The sequence below is a fragment of the Leptonotus elevatus genome, chromosome 3, assembly GCF_054856555.1.
Source record: "Leptonotus elevatus isolate MCC_2025b chromosome 3, RoL_Lele_1.0, whole genome shotgun sequence".
In the NCBI taxonomy this organism is placed as follows: Eukaryota; Metazoa; Chordata; class Actinopteri; order Syngnathiformes; family Syngnathidae; genus Leptonotus; species Leptonotus elevatus.
This window is the reverse complement of record NC_141241.1, coordinates 29,985,176-30,002,675: the sequence shown is the minus strand read 5'-3', so window position 1 is coordinate 30,002,675 and position 17,500 is coordinate 29,985,176. Positions and strand designations below refer to the sequence as shown.

The 17,500-nt window shown below is 41.0% G+C and overlaps 2 protein-coding genes across 7 annotated transcripts in view; one reads left to right on the top strand and one right to left on the bottom strand.

Annotated features, from left to right (window-relative positions):
- The window catches only part of spg21 (SPG21 abhydrolase domain containing, maspardin), a 61,013-nt gene extending 61,002 nt beyond the window's left edge, over window positions 1-11 (bottom strand). For both annotated transcript variants that reach the window (XM_086070739.1, XM_086070740.1), the window contains exon 1: window positions 1-11. This exon is cut by the window's left edge and continues 90 nt beyond it. The gene's annotated coding sequence lies outside the window, so the exon portion shown is untranslated.
- Window positions 12-727: 716 nt separating this feature from the next.
- The window catches only part of efl1 (elongation factor like GTPase 1), a 125,080-nt gene continuing 108,307 nt past the window's right edge, over window positions 728-17,500 (top strand). For 4 of the 5 annotated variants that reach the window (XM_086071049.1, XM_086071052.1, XM_086071050.1 and 1 more), the window contains exons 1-4: window positions 814-1,000; window positions 1,155-1,253; window positions 4,346-4,413; window positions 17,054-17,138. In XM_086071049.1, the coding sequence (XP_085927175.1) occupies window positions 1,163-1,253; window positions 4,346-4,413; window positions 17,054-17,138 (244 nt within the window). In that variant the 5' untranslated portion in view covers window positions 814-1,000; window positions 1,155-1,162. Of the gene's footprint in view, window positions 1,001-1,154; window positions 1,254-4,345; window positions 4,414-17,053; window positions 17,139-17,500 lie in introns of all 5 variants that reach the window. The other variant, XM_086071051.1, reaches the window with a different exon arrangement.

The following is a 17,500-nucleotide window of genomic DNA, read 5'->3' as shown; positions in this document are numbered from 1 at the left end:
TTTTAACTTCCGCAAACAACAACTTTTTTTTTAAATGCTTTATTGAACAAACGAGTGCACACTAACATCAAACATAATCAAAGCGATCAAAACAGTGAGAAATAGAACAATCAAACAAAAACAAAATGCCAGGGCTTTACAACACACACGCACACGCACACGCACATGCACCCCCCCACACACAAAAGCAAAAATAATGAATGGCAATACAATGTCTCTTTTTAGCCATATAACTTATATCTCACACAAGCATTCATAGCCCTAGCCCTTTTATTCTGGCAGGCATTGATTGATTGCAACCACAACTCAGAAGTCCTTATAAAATACAGAAAAAAAGTGGTGTGTGATTTCCAAATTTACATTTATGTATCATATAGCCGAATTACAGTTATAATTCTTTAAATATACGTTTCCTACGTTAAACATCATTAAGCATATAATTTATACGTGTATTTAAGGCAAATTGTAAAATGTCTGAAGTATTTCATGTTTATGTTTAACAAATTTAAAACACCATCAATCATGCTGTTGCTTCTACTAAGTACTGTCTCAAATATTTTTTTTTCCAATTTCGATACTGTAAAGGAGTAATATGGCGGCCTCATGGCTTCAAAAATCTTGGCCTATCGGCTATCCAGTAATATACAGTATACAGATCAGTGGACGTCAGCTTGGAACTGTCAATAGTTGTAGTTCAAGCATAGTAACTAAGAGGGCAGTCATACGTCATGTAGCGTTTTACACTGCCAAAAATGTGACAGTAGAAAAAGATGAAGAACAACGTCATTCGGGACTTCTTCCGCCCGGAACAACTGCATGAGGTGGGGATGCACGTGAATGAGAATAGTGTGGTCATATTCTATCTACAGCTATATCAATTTATCGTACGTCAACACGTGCCATGAACTATTATGTGGAATTATCAGATGTCGTGTCGTAATTTAGGCTTGTGACTGTCTGATATATTTTCCAACGCCTGCTGTTCACAGTAATATCTCAGGTTTGTTTTGTATTTACATTACACTGTGCTGCTGAGAAAACAATTATATTTTCAGCCACCCAAATAACAATTGCATTGCCAGGTCTGACGCTATGACGCATTATGATTGTATCATCGTCAGTCTAATATTGTATGTGCATCTGTTTTATTTCAGGGTTCGCAATGTGGCATACCAGTCTGGATAGGATCATTAAACTACAGAAAAATCCGGCCAATATTAGAAACCTCTGTATCTTGGCACATGTTGACCACGGTGAGTTTAGGACTTCGTCTTTCCACGTATTTTACTTAAGAGCGTGACAGTAAAATTGATACAGGCTTATGTACAAACTGAGTATTGACAATTCTGAACATCTGGGCATTTCTGATACTTCCCCAATGCAATGCAATTCAAATGCGTTTTTTATTAACCATATTCATAAGTACAAGTACACAAAGAACCTTGTATACAACATCAAACACACACATGGCAGGGGGTGTATATACATTGGTCACATACATTCAAAAAGTAGTACAAATGCTGATCGTTTTTAAAGGCTTTTTTGTTCAATAAGCTACTAATCAATTTTATAAAGATATATTATCATTATAAAAGTGTTAAAAGTTTGTTTTCTGGTTTCTGTATTTGCATTTGTGGAGATAGAATTTAGCTAAAATTATCAACAAGTTCATAATAAAAAATACATCTTTTGTTTGCTTTCTATAATAACAAAATCAAAACATTCTCCCATTTTAAGACAAAGTCACTGTAGTTGTGAAGTAATAAATCCACGGAAGTGCTTCCAAAAAGTTATAGAATGTAAGCATATCCAAAATAGGTGCTGGACGTTCTCAGGATGACTTCCACAGGAAGAACAGTTCACATCAATGTCCCTTTTGAATTTTGTCACATTTGTGAATAATTTTATATGAGACTTCTTTTACCTTATTTTTTACAAACAATTTGTTCGGCATTGTCCATACTTTTTTTCCAGTCAATATCATTTACAAAATAGTTAAAAAAAGAAATCACATGAGGACTGGATAAAGAGGCTCTTTAAAATAATATTCCTATTTTTTTTTAGGGCTGGGTCTTGATTCAAATCGATTAGATTTCGATTCACAAGAGTACAGTTCGATTAAATTTTGATTTTTCCCGATTCGATTCACTTCAGTTCAATCCGATATTGATAAATTATGGAATATCAATTCTTATTAAATATCAAGGACATGATTAAAAAAAAAAACCACAAACATGAATTTCCAAACTAAACTTTGCAGAGGCAGTTACTGGTTAAATTATTTATTTATTAATGAAAAAATCACTTAAGTGTTACACAAACATTGACATCAATCGGCATGGATGAGATGAAAATGTTTACATAATTCTAATTCAATAATTGTAAATATAAATTAAAAAGATTCTGAATTGTCATAAAGTGCAATAAGTCAGGTCTTTCATAAATGTAAGAAATTACTTTAAAATTAATGTGAATAGTAAATTTAAAGAAAACGGTAAAATACAAAAAAAAATCAGCCTATACAATTCAATTTTTTCTTGTTAATTTATGTGAAAAAAGAGATATTAAAATAATTGTTGCATGTTTTATGAATCAATATCATGCTGGAAAAGGAAAATTGATTCAATATAAATTATTATTTTTTAAACCCAACCCTAATTACTATTCGTGTAATGTGTCAAACAGACTTTCCCAATATATGTTTCTATAGGATTGGGGAGACAAACGCAATGCAAATGCTTCATTTATTGACAATTCCGAAATGATGTCACAAGTCAAAATGGCGGTCTTATGCTATGTTTGAAGTCGGATTTATCCCACAAGGAGTGTCCTAGTTCCACCCTCAAAACCTTTCTGTGCGGTACCGTTAGTATGCTGCATCAATGGCCATTGTAGGCTTCGACAACTCAATATGTTTAAACGAGATAAGCGAATACGACACGCTTAGTAAACATATGATACTCCATTTATCATTTAATATTTTGATCAAATTCGATTTTTCATATGTTGGACTCTGAAGTGATTTTCAGGAAAAGTACAATAAGTAAGTAATTCGAGTTTATTCAGGGCTAATGCTAATCGCGATTGTTAATCGTTTAGCATAGGCTAATTTTGTTGGTGTTTGTGTAATATGTGAATATGTGTGCAGAAGATAAGGAACAATGAGTATTTATATCCACTAAATTCAACTTACGTAGTGTAGTGGACTTTAAAAAAAAGTTTTTGGAAAAAACTTTGTTAAAAAAAAAATTGGGGGTCGGTTAATCAATGAAATAATCAATAGGCGACTCAATAAAAAAAAAAAAAAGTTGTTAGTGACAGCACTAAATCTTTCTTTTCTGTCTGGAAAATCGGAAGAATGAACGGAGGTTTACCAGGATACACTTCCGTTCTTGGCACTTTGCAATGTTTTTTTTTTGCCTATAAATTCCATTAGGACAGTTAAAAATGGCACAAAGAGAACATGTTGTTTTGTCACTTAAGGCTTCTAGCCGTTTAAACAAAGCTTGCAAGCTTTAAGGTTTAAACAAACACGCAAACACTTTCAGCACTCTGTCCACCATTCAAATGACGGCTAGCCAAGCTTTTTTTTTTTTACTTGATTTTCACGCATGCACAAACGTAAGGCACACTTCGCTTATCAGCAGATTAACACCTTAGTTCAGGGCTATTCGATTAGTGGCCCGCGAGCCACATGTGGCCTTGAACCAACCCCCCTGAATGGCCGAGTCTCTGGTCCAGCTCACTTTAATTGAATTGCATTCAAAAGATGCAGAGGGCATCTCCATTCAGAAGTTATCAGAAATTCTTACAGTGTTTCACACAATGAATGCAACACACCTCGCCTAGCAACAGTTTACCCACATTGCAGAGCGTTGTTTTGAAGCGTGGCTAGCGGTGCTAACGGAGTAGCGCCGAGATAACTGGGGAAAAAAACATGTCCCTTCCAACTTCTAAATGTAAAATTGACATTGAAAATTTTACGCTCAAACATTCGTAGGGTTGAAATTCTACCGACAAACGTGTTTGCAAGTGAATTGCTGTTGATATAGCAATAGATGAGTCCACAGACAGAACTGATACTATGCTTCCGGGAGGAACTGCTGGGCTTACTGCCGTTAAAAGGACACAACTGGCAAGGTGTTCTTTGAGAAGATTTCAACATTCCTCTGTTTGGTTTTGGCTCATGTACATGCTTGTAAGAGTACCCAATGTGAAGTGTTAATCTACTTATTAGAAGACATTTAAGTCATAAATGGTGAAATAAAAAGGCTATTGTAAAGCAGCTTTAAGATTATTGTCTTACTAAAATGTTTAAATGCATTATCTATATTTGTTTGTTTAGGTAAAACTACTCTTGCGGATTGCTTAGTCGCAAGCAATGGTATCATATCAAGTCGCCAGGCAGGGAAGGTAAGTTTTTTTTTTTTGCATACGTCCAGTATAAGATATAACATATCCCAATCCCTTGTTAACCAAAAAATTATGTGCCAATGTTTAACTTAAAATAGTAAAAATCCTTAGAGTTCAGTCTTTAATTGTTTGACTGCCAACCATTTTCAGAAAAGAGAACATGTGGGTGCCAGCTGATTTAGAGCATTTTGACTAATCTTTCAAGGTCCACGGAAAATTTTGTGTTTGGACTATGGAAACACAGATACTACCAAATGAAAGATTTGACTCTCATCTTTCATTAGAAAAAAGTTTGTTTCTACCTCATTCAGTTTTTCAGTAATCAACAAGAGAAAATGGGTTAGTTTCACCCAAATGCTCTGTTTTGGACCAAAATACGTAGAAATCAAGCTTTTTGTGAAACGATATTATTTCATGCACTCTAGTGAATTTGACACTTTTTTTTCCCCATGAATGATGCCACAAACACCTAAACAGTGCTTTACTTCTATAAAACACTATTACCAACAATGAAAAAGTGTTTTTTGATAGCAAAATACGTTTATTTACATTCAACAGTGTAACAATTTGACAAAACAATTTGGCAAACTTTTTTACAAATGTGTGCAACTGTGGTACTATTTACAATTGTGTGGATGTTTCAACTACACCATTTTTCTTTCTGTGTGGTATATTGTGTAACACTCCCCTGCGTGCAAGGAGACGCAGCAGGATTTGCACCACAGATTAGTTTCACTGTGATTGCCCCTTCGCGTGCACACCCTACACTTTCTTGTAGGCCTTTTTTCCGGGGAGTAGCAGGTATATACTGCATTGTGTGTTCGGCCATGTTGCCATCAAGTCTACTCTCAGGATCATGATACGGTGACCTGGTGTTACGTCTGGCTTCCTCATGCCCTTCAGTTCCTATACCTGCAACAACTTCCTCCTCCTCCTTGTCTTGTGGTAACAGCCACCCTCTCACCACCTAGCCTGATAAACTCCAAAAAGTGTTTGCACTTCCCAGGATTTTTTGTTTTGTGCAGGATTGGCATTGAACATGCATATTTGAAATAGATAGGTAACACATTTTTTGTGCCATTTCAATGTTTTCCGCGTGAATGGGTGGTAAGAGATGTTCTGATCCATCTTATCCACTCCATTCATGGTGGCATTGTAGTCTAGAACCAGTGTCTTCTCCGTGATCAGACTGTACCCACTCCTCCGATGAATATGCATTGGACCCAGGGTACTCTTCAATTGACCGTCCGCCTGTGCAGAAGTGCTCGGTTGTGCACCATGTTTTCCGGCGTTAGCATCGCTAGCCGATGAGGCTTTACGACGTGGTCGAAGCCGCCACGTCAACGCTTCAACTTCGGCATCAACCTCGGAGTCACCATCATCATCATCAATGTGCTCTGTAGCACTGGTCGATGCTTTTCGTGTTTGAAAAAAATGCTCAAGCGCGAGCTGCTTGCAACCTGTCGCCATTTTCGCTTCCTCAGCCATTCTCCCATCAACACTCTATCTCCACTTCATGTCTTCTACTACTGACTCCTACCCGATCTTGTCCAAAGAGAGTCATCACTGCCATCTAGTGCCCATAAATAGTCATTATACTAACTCGATCTGCTTGATACTTTGAGCACAGCTGGCCAAGGCTTTCCTACATCCGTTTGCATTAAAAAACATAGTTAACGTATTTTAACGTTTTTGGCGGCACTCATTTGGATTTTACTAAACGTTATTAAACGTTTTTGGCGGTCAAAGAGTTAAAGAAATGTAAATATTCTTATTACTGTAGTCCTTCATGAAAACACAATTAACAATTGTGTTGATTAATTTCCCAAAACTTATTTTTTGTGCATCCTCTTCCTTCACTTTTAAATGGAGCAGATCCTGATGTACATTATCTTTCCATCTCTTCTTTAGCCTTCCTCTTGGTATTTTTTTCTGCCTTCTAACTGCAGTCTCACAAGGTGTGTTTCCATTACCCTCAGTTTTGCACAAAAGGCAAGTTGCACAAAAGCAAGCTGGTAATGGAAAGACACAATTTTTGAAAAATTCTCAAATATCGCAAAAACTTTTTAACGCTCTCATGAGGTGGTTTTTGAGACGTGTCGGAATCTAAGTATTTCGCAAAAGTGTAATGGAAACACTTTTTGTGCATTCCCTGTAGTCATGTGACCCCCCGCAGAGGAAATGAAGTAGGAAGTATGAGGCCACTCGCTTTCGTGTCAGAACTGCCTCCTGAGGGGATAACAAGTCTTTTTAATATGGCTCAATATTAGACCAAGTAGAATACACAGAAAATACAGCCTCTGTTGAGCCTTTTTCAGGAGGGCTGTGGTGTTGTGCTCCCACTTTATGTCCCAGGAGATGATTGTGGCCAGGAAGCGACATGACTCCACACGGGATACCTGGATGCCCCCCAGCATGATGGGAGGAAAAGAGGCTGCATTCCTCCGAAAGTCAATCAACATCTCCCCGGTCTTAAGTGCATTGAGCTCCAGGTTATTGTAGCTGAACCAGCTCCGCAGATCTCCCTCCTGTAGGCTGTCTCGTCCTCTTTGGAGATGAGGCCCAACAGGGTTGTGTCGTCAGCAAACTCAAGCAGTTTGACCGATGGATGGAGAGAAACACAGATGTTGGTATACAGCGAGAAGAGTAGCGGTGACAGGACACAGCCCTGCGGGGAGCCGGATCTGGAGCCGGAAATGCTCTTACCCAGCTTAACCTACTGAGTTCTGTTGGACAGGAAGTCTGTAATCCACCTACAGGTGGACTCCGGCACCTGCAACAGGGACAATTGGTGCTCTAGAATGGGTGGGAGGATAGTGTTGAAGACACTACTGTAATCAACAAACAAACTCCCAACATAGTTCCATATGTTCCAACGTATAATGCAGGGCCATGTTCACGGCGTCCTCCGTAGATCTATTGGCCCTGTAGGCAAAATGCAGCAGATCCAGTACAAGATCTGTGAGGAATTTCAGGTGGGCCAGGACAAGGCGCTCCAGAACCTTCATGATTACAGAGGTTAAGGCGACATGTCTATAGTCATTAAGGCTTGCGACCTTGGCCTTCTTGGGAACAGGTATAATGGTTGATGCCTTGAACGTGACACAGCTCCAGTGAGGCATTAAATATGTAGGTGAACACCGGTGCAAGCTGGTATGCTAAGGTCACCACTACAGGCCGCCGCCCAGCTCTCTATGCACCCGACCAGTTTGGCCCCTCCCACAGTTGATGAACCCCTGGTTAAGGGGACACGCATTGCATTTTTGAGCTGTGCCCGGCTGGGCCCCATGTGCGCAGGCCCGGCCACCAGGCCTGGCTCGAGAGGGGGACTCTTGCGTCCCGCATCTGGGAGAGGGTAATTGAGGTCCAATAATTTTATCCATCATAAGGGGTCTGTGAGCTGTGCTTTGCCATGGGTGACCATGCCAGGGGCATATAGCCCCAGACAACATAGCTACCCCTCCGCCACGGCAAGGTCGTGGTAATAATTAAATCAATTTACCCATGAATTAAAAAAAATAACTTAAAAGTAACTTAAACTTGAGTAACTTTGTGGGGGGCTTCGGAAATACGGGGTACCGAACCCCCTAATACGAACTCTTCAGTCCCTTTTATGCCCAGTGCCAGAGTTTGGTCCGCATTGCTGGCAGTATGTTAGATTTGTTCCCAGTGAGGGTTGGACTCCGTCAAGGTTTCCCTTTGTCACTGATTCTGTACATAATCTTTATGGACAGAAGAGCCCAAACACCCTGTGGAAAAAACAAATTTTGGCCGCTTGTATTTGGGATCTTGTTTTTTCGGTCATGACCCATAGCTCGTGACCATAGGTGAGGGTAGGAACGTAGACCGACCGGTTAATCGAGAGCTTCGCCTTTCGACTCCTTCACCACAACGGGCCGATACAGATGCAACACCAACAATCTCCCACTCCAACCTGCCCTCACTCGTGATAAAGACCCCAAGATACTTGAACTCGTCTTTGTGGGACAGGTTCTCCTCCTCGACCCGGAGAGGGCACTCCATCATTTTCCGACTGAGGACCATGGTCTCAGATTTAGAGGTGCTGATTTTCATCTCAACCGCTTCACACTCTGCTACGAATCGCTCCAGTGATAGTTGGAGATCACAGCTTGAAGAAGCCAACACCACCACATCATCCGCAAAAAGCAGATATGCAATGTTGAGGCCATTAAACCAGACCCACTCAACACCTCGGCTATGCCTAGAAATTCTGTCCATAAAAATTATGAACAGAATCTGTGACAAAGGGCAGCCTTGGCAGAGTGCAACCCTCACTTGAAATGAATCGGACTTAATACCGGCATTGACGGCAATCTTGATTTGCCTTCTACACATTTTGGCTTGCCTTATTGTAATTTTTCATTGTCATTACATGCCAGCATCAACACGTCGGCATCCCGAAATCATATCAATTGATAATTTAGGGCGCTAAGAAAGATTTAGTTTATTAGGCCGTCATTGTGTGATTGGTCTCCGGTGTTAGCGGCTAGTCGCTAGCTGCTAGCAGTGAGTGCACAGCTGTCTGCTTTTAAAGTATCGGTAGTCCGACAACTGTGGGTTTGTTATCTTTCTTTGCCTCTTTTTCAATGATGTGAACATAGGCTAGTTTGTCATTCACTCTCCTCTCCAGCATCTCTGAAAATACCTTACCAGGGAGGCTGTGGAATGTAATCCCTCTATAGTTGGAACACACCCTTTGGTCCCCCTTCTTAAAAAGGGGGGGGACCACCACCCCGGTCTGCCAATCCAAAGGCGCTGTCCCCGATGTCCACGCAATGTTGTAGACCACGACAACCCCGCAAAATCCAGAGCCTTTAGGAACTCCGGGCGGATCTCATCCACCCGCGGCGCCTTGCCACCAAGGAGCTTTCCAACCACCTCAGTGACTTCGACCCCATAGATAGGAGAGTCCCCAGACCTCAATGGAAGGCGTCAGTGGAATTGAAGAGGTCTTCGAAATATTCTCTCCACCGATAGGGCTGCAACAAATGATTATTTTGCTAGCCGACTAATCACCAACAGTAGTCGTGATTAGTTGACTAATCTGAACATATCGCTATTCTGTGAAAAACACTCCAAGTCCTATTTTTTTTAACGTGTTTGGGATGTCTGCTACAATTGGCTGGCAACCAGTTCAGGGTGTACCCTGCCTGCTGCCAAAAGCCATCTGGGATAGGCTCCGGCACCCCCGCAACCCTTGTAAGGAGTAAGCGGTTAAGAAAATGGATGGATGGAAGGGATGTTTGCATTCAGTTTCATCTCATAAACGTAAATATGTCAAAAATGACAAAAATGGCCCTGTTTTCCACAGGACAGCAATATGTAAATAGCAGCATATTGCACCAACAAGCAGCTGCTCTTTTTAAAACCATCATTAGTTTACATTTTCAATTCTTTATAAGTATGTACAAATTAATAATGAAGACAATTAAGATTATAGTACATTGCACTTTCTGTAAATCTTTAGTTTATTTTAAAATTGAACCAAAACAATGTTGTGGTTACATGAAAGGGAGGTTTAACTCGTTTTAAGTATTTTTGGGTGAAATGCGCCTGAAGTTTCAGGTTCTTGTTGCTAACCCGGGTTAGCCATGACACTCTATTCCCCATAATGCTTTTGTTTCCATCGCGGATGACCCGGATGACCACTACTGCGCATGTGCATCACAGACATGGCATCCAGCCAGCCGGAGAATTGTGAGACGAGGCGGTTTTCAATAGAAAAACAGAGCTGCAAATAAATAAATACATAAACGACTCGTCGACTTTTAATATTGTCGATGGGTTTGATCATCAACGTCGTCGTGACTAGTCGACTAATCTTGGTAGCCCTATCCACCGACTCACGACATCCCGAGTCGAGGTCAACAGCGCAGCATCTCCACTATACACAGTGTTAATGGTGCACTGCTTCCCTCCTGAGACGTCATATGGTGAACCAGAATTTCCCCGAAGCTGACCGGAAGTCGTTTTCCTTGGCCTGACCGACCTCCTCCTATGCCAGTTTTTGCCTCAGTGACCGCCGAAGCTGCATTCCGCTTGGCCAGCCTGTGCCTGTCAGCTGCTTCCGGAGTCCCACAGGCCAAAAAGGCCCGATAGGACTCCTCCTTCAGCTTGATGCCATCCCTTACTGCTGGTGTACACCAGCGGGTTCGAGGATTGCCACCACGACAAGCACTATAGGAGCCAAATATGTCAATGAGTTGATGTGATTGCTTGATTGTGTTACCCATGTTGTCCGCTAAGAGGTGCTGTCACCAAAACTATATTAGCATTATGTTTCTGGAGTTGGTGGACGGTATGGGATTTTTTCTAATAGTTTTTTTGTGAGCTAACGAATACACACACACTCGCACGCACGTACACACGCACATACACGTACACATACACATACACACCCACATACAAAAAAAAAAAAGAGCAATGATGATGACATTACCGAATGAACAATACTGAGCTCTTTTTGAAAAAAAAAAAAAAACTATATTAGCAGGAGGAAACAGGAAGCTGACAGGTGTTGGCTCAGAAGGGCATACAGGTTTTTAACCGCTTTGGCGGAATTCTTGTGTACCGTACGCTTGCGCCCGTGTTTTATGGATTTTGTACCCTTTTCTTTTTGATGTCAAGAAGTTTCACTGCGTAATAAAGTAGAAAGTTGTATTTTAAGCGGTCTTTGGGCTCTTTGATGACACGGAGAAGCAAAAGGTAAACATTAGCCGCCTAGAGCGTCGAATCAAGCTTTACCGAGACAACGTTGACTGGCTATCATAGGCACCAATGACCTTATGGCCACAGCTCCTATATGCCGCCTCAACAATGTAGGCGCGGAACATGGTCCACTCTGACTCAATGTCCCCCGCCTCCCCCGGAACAAGGGAGAAATTTCGCCGGAGATAGTTGTTGAAACTCTTCTGACAGTGGATTCTGCCGAACGTTCCCAGCAGACCCTCACCAGCCATTCCCACACCATGTTAATACTTGGGCGGGCCGCCCAGGTAAACTCGCTGCCGCCCAAGAAGTTTTCTAGAAGATTTACTGTGTTTTCAAGACTATACAGCACACGTCTTAAAATTGTCTTATGTGTGCACCGAGTTCCGGAGACGTTTTCCTTCAAGACAACCCTCGGGGCAAATTATGCTGTGCCAACGTGCGTTTGTGATTGGTGGACTGGTTCACGCTTGTTGTTAGCTGGTTGCTGGCTTATTTAAGGTACAGCAGCGGGCGGAGGGGAGAAGGCAGAAGAGAGTTGCAGCTGTATGTACTCGATTGTGGAGATGGAACGAGAAAGTGAATAACAAGAGAAAATAAATCACCAAAGACCAAGAAGGAACGGATAACAAAATACTGCCAGTCTTTGCGTTGTGCAAAACAACATCGGTTTGGCTAAGAAACTCCGGAAAATGGCATCAGCTAAGAGACATATTTACGAGGCACAATTTAAACTGCAAGCTATCAGTTACGCGGTTGTATAAGGCAATAGAGAAGCGGCGAGATAATTCCACACAGGCTGTGCAGTCTCTGCAAATAAGACCAGTCACTGTTGCTCTCTCTAGTATTCTCTGTAAAGCATCAGTCTCTCCCTGTTCTGAATAACATTCCGTGCAGCCAGCCATGTTTTTCATTGTTTTGCTTTCTTCTCTGTAAGGTAAGCATTATTAATTTCGGCCAGAATTATCCCTATAATATTTTCTCTTTAACCACCGCAAAGCACTTTGTGCACTTAATGCTCACAGTTTTTGCTTTGGGATTGTGTATTCACATCCGATCCGTCTCGATCCAGTTTTTTTCCGCTTATAATCTGATATGACAGCCTTGTTTTATTTGCATTATTATTATGGGCCTGCTAAGCGGAGCAAGCAGCAGCGAAGCTGCTGCTTGCGGAGCAAGCAGGCACATATTACTATCCTAGAAAAAAGGGTTTAATATTTTTCTTATTATGGGCCTGCTAAGCGGAGCAAGCAGCAGCGAAGCTGCTGCTTGCGGAGCAAGCAGGCACATATTACTATCCACCCAGGAAAAGTGTATATTATTATTTTTTATTATTCCACGACTTTTCCGCTAAAATGCGGCCCGAACCGTAGATCGCACCGGGACAAATGAGGTATCAAACGATGCGGCTCGCTCTGACTCGCTGCGCTATTATTTTTATAAGAATTCCCAGTTACCATGGCGACGCTATTCCCAAAAAACTCCCAAATAAAAGTCCCATAGGAATGAATGGGAAAAGGAAAGACAAAATCACACATCAAGCACCTTTTTCAAAGAGACGCTGCGCGTGCATACGTTAACCGATTGATATGAATTTTAGCTCATTTTGTTGGAATTTTTCCCATCTTTAGCTCAGTGTCAAAAAAAATATTAAGGAATGAAAGCTCTTCCCCCTGTGCGGGTTCAAAGACAGTGAGTGTAATCGCCACTCTGATATGCAATTAAGGCTTCAGTGACGGGAACCAAAAAATCTTATTTCCAAAAGTTTCACTTCAACTCGTCACCATGGCCACAATCTTTGCTCACTAGACCTCAAATTCGCACATTTTGTAGCCACAAGCCTCTGCTTTCTGAAAAACTAAGTTTTATTTGGCTAAGGTGTCATTTAGTACCTTTATTTTCACTTTAAGCGAGGAGAAGTCGGACTTTGGCGCCTATCTCCTCCATGTTAATTTCGCCGTTTTTTCCCTCTTCATTTTCGATCAATCATAAGTTTTCAACCTGCTCTCATTTGGTCATTTTTCATCCGATTAAAAAACTGAGAACATGCTCGCGTTCCCCAAACCCTTGCCGTTCTAACGAGCCATTTCTGGAATCTGCATCTTCAACCGTTAAGTCGCGAGAGGCTTTTGTTTGAGGTGAGCGTAATCCTATACAAATCAATGGAGTGTTGGTGCGTGACGTCTCCTCACAACTTAAAATCAAATGTGTGTGCGTGAATGTGCATGTTTTGTAAAGGGGCAGTGAGATACTGTTGATTCTGGTAGATTCCACATTTCTTGACCGATTTCAATGGTTGAAATTTTAAACTGTTCAGCTCATTGAAATGTTACTTAAAATCAAATGTGTGTGCGTGAATGTGCATGTTTCTTAAAGGGGCAGTAACATACTGTTGATTATGGTAGATTCCACATTTCTTGACCGATTTCAATGGTTTAAATTTTAAACTGTTCAGCTCATTGAAATGTTACTTAAAATCAAATGTGTGTGCGTGAATGTGCATGTTTCTTAAAGGGGCAGTAAGATACTTTATTTGATCTTGATTATGGTTAACTTCCACATTTCTTGACCGATTTCAATGGTTGAAAGTTTAAACTGTTCGGCTCATTGAAAAGAGTTAGCAGGCCCATTCAAAATTTCCGCGGGAATTTTTGTTTCTAGTTTTTATATCATCTTCCAGCGACTTTTCCGCAAAAATAGGGCCCGAACCGTAGATCGCACCGGGACAAAAGAGGTATCAAACGATGCGGCTCGATCTGACTCGCTGCGCTATTATTTTTATAAGAATTCCCAGTTACCATGGCGACGCTATTCCCAAAAAACTCCCAAATAAAAGTCCCATAGGAATGAATGGGAAAAGGAAAGACAAAATCACACATCAAGCACCTTTTTCAAAGAGACGCTGCGCGTGCATACGTTAACCGATTGATATGAATTTTAGCTCATTTTGTTGGAATTTTTCCCATCTTTAGCTCAGTGTCAAAAAAAATATTAAGGAATGAAAGCTCTTCCCCCTGTGCGGGTTCAAAGACAGTGAGTGTAATCGCCACTCTGATATGCAATTAAGGCTTCAGTGACGGGAACCAAAAAAATCTATTTCCAAAAGTTTCACTTCAACTCGTCACCATGGCCACAATCTTTGCTCACTAGACATCAAATTCACACATTTTGTAGCCACAAGCCTCTGCTTTCTGAAAAACTAAGTTTTATTTGGCTAAGGTGTCAATTAGTACCTTTATTTTCACTTTAAGCGAGGAGAAGTCGGACTTTGGCGCCTATCTCCTCCATGTTAATTTCGCCGTTTTTTCCCTCTTCATTTTCGATCAATCATAAGTTTTCAACCTGCTCTCATTTGGTCATTTTTCATCCGATTAAAAAACTGAGAACATGCTCGCGTTCCCCAAACCCTTGCCGTTCTAACGAGCCATTTCTGGAATCTGCATCTTCAACCGTTAAGTCGCGAGAGGCTTTTGTTTGAGGTGAGCGTAATCCTATACAAATCAATGGAGTGTTGGTGCGTGACGTCTCCTCACAACTTAAAATCAAATGTGTGTGCGTGAATGTGCATGTTTTGTAAAGGGGCAGTGAGATACTGTTAATTATGGTAGATTCCACATTTCTTGACCGATTTCAATGGTTTGAATTTTAAACTGTTCAGCTCATTGAAATGTTACTTAAAATCAAATGTGTGTGCGTGAATGTGCATGTTTCTTAAAGGGGCAGTAACATACTGTACATTATGGTTAACTTGCACATTTCTTGAGCGATTTCAATGGTTGAAATTTTAAACTGTTCAGCTCATTGAAATGTTAGTTAAAATCAAATGTGTGTGCGTGAATGTGCATGTTTCTTAAAGGGGCAGTAATACTTTTAGTAGATTATGGTTAACTTGCACATTTCTTGAGCGATTTCAATGGTTTAAATGTTATTTTTATTGCGTGTTTCCACGCGAGTTAGCAGGCCCATTCAAAATTTCCGCGGGAATTTTTCTAGTTTTAATATATAATAGTAATATATAATAATATGCACCTGAAGGCGGAAGGAGGCTACCCTCTGGTCTACCAGGGTGAACCCCAACATACAGGTGCCAAGCTGGGGGGGAATAAGTATGCCCACACCCGCTGTGCGCCTCTCACCGTGGCCAACTTCAAAGTGGAAGAGAGTTGATGCTTCTCGAGAGGACTGGTACCAAGCGGTGTTTGAAGGCGAGTCCGACACTGTCTAGTTGGAACTTATCAGCCTCACACACCAGCTTTGGCACCTTCCCCGCCAGAGAGTTGACATGTGATAAAGTTTTTATTTTTTTGATAACTAGAAATCAAATTACAGAATTTGTTCCCCTTTCTGACAAATTCACTGATGCAAATAAGGATCATTACAAAAGAAGAAAATATGACAAACCCTAACTTGTGGGCAATTTACGACTGGGGCTCCTGCAGCGCGAACCTTCACACACTTCATACCAAAGTTTGTGGTACTGTTTTAGACGGTGAAAATAATTTGTAGTGCTTCCACGTTCCGCCCCTTGCTAGAATTTGTCATATAATTTGTTATTCGCTCAGTGAGTTCTTGCTAGCTGGTAGCTAGCCACTCATGCTCGCTCCTAACACTAGCTCCTCGTTGTTGGGGTGCTCGTTGACTCCCTTGCCATCGTTCGTCGGGCCGGCTCACTATCGTTAGCTGGGCCTGCTCGCTTCCTCCCTACAGATTGGGATTTTGTTGCTCATCTCGAATTTACTGAGCCACTGCTTCTTTTTCTTCTTTTTTTCTTTTAGAAAGCAATTATTCCGTCGCATTCTGCGCAGCCATTTGTTGACAAGTGCAAAGTATCCCTTAGACCACTACACACACACACACACACACACACACACACACACACACACACACACACACACACACACACACACACACACACACACACACACACACACACACACACAAACGAAAGAGAAGGGGTGGGTGAACACAGGACAGTGCAGACAGGAGCTGTCAGACGCGCAGCAGAGCAAGGATCACAGCGCAAATTTGAACAACAGTATACTACTGTATATCAAAATAGTCTAATTCCATATGCCATTTAAAATATATCAATATAATTTTTATACCGATATCTCGCCCAGCCCTACACTGGAGCCACAAATAACTCTAGTAAGAGTTAATTTTACAGTACACACTGCTGTGTAGATTATTTGTCTTCTGCAGTGAAAATCTAACTGTTTGATTCAGATTTGTACAGTAGGCTTCCCCAGTCCTGGTCCTCAAGGACTGGAGCACTGCAGGATTTAGATGTTTCTATCCTCCAACGCACCTGATTCTAAAGATCAGGAACTGTATCAGACTTCTGCAGGGCTTGCTGATGAGGAATCAGATGTGTTGGAGTACAGCAACATTTAAATCCTGCAAGACTATGGTCGTCGAGGACCAGGATTAGGGAAGCCTGCTGTACAGTATTTAACACTGCACAGATACTGTTGTTCTGAGGCAGGAACGCATCTGACACATTACCACTTTCGGTCGCGAAAATTCTGATGTAACAATGAATTTAAAAGGTCTTTGATTGTTTAACTATAGAACATGAGTGTAACATTTTTAAATAAAAAAGAACAGATAGAACATGTACATTTAACTTTAACACAGCACTCCCAGAAGTCTTTGCAGCAGAGCAGTTCTAATTAAGTGGGCAGAGCTTACTTTAACTGTCAATGATTGGTTTAACACTAAATAAATAATTTAAAATAACTCCAACACTGACTCCATTAAAATCAGACCGTGTTAAAAATAGACTTTGGGGGTTGAAATCAACACTGAAACATTTAACACCAAAATGTTAAGAATCACATTTTTGCTGTGTACCTTAAATTGATCAGCTTTCTGTTTCCTCATCTTGTTCTGGCTTGTGCTAATCTTCCAGCTAAGGTATCTGGATAGCAGAGAGGATGAACAGATCAGAGGAATTACCATGAAGTCCAGTGCCATCTCTCTTCATTACCAAGAGGGTAAGATAGACATTCGACATCATTGAGATGTTGAAATATCCTGCCAATATTGAACACACAGTATTATAAACGTTTGCATTCTTGCACATGTTGACCACAGCGAGTTTGCTTTCCTCTGCACACTCGTACGCCTTCCTTCAATTCAATTTCCTGCAGTTGACCAACTTTCTAATACAGTGATGCCATGGTATGAGTCTGATTCTGATGAATGGTTATCCTGTCTAAGAACCTTGAGAAAACAGATGCCAAACAAGTTGTTTGACTTTTTACAAAACTATTGGGGACTTTCTGTCTGAATTTGTTATAATAAATCGGTCTAAAAATTGCTTGAACCGGCCGATGGCCCAGTCAAAACGTTATAA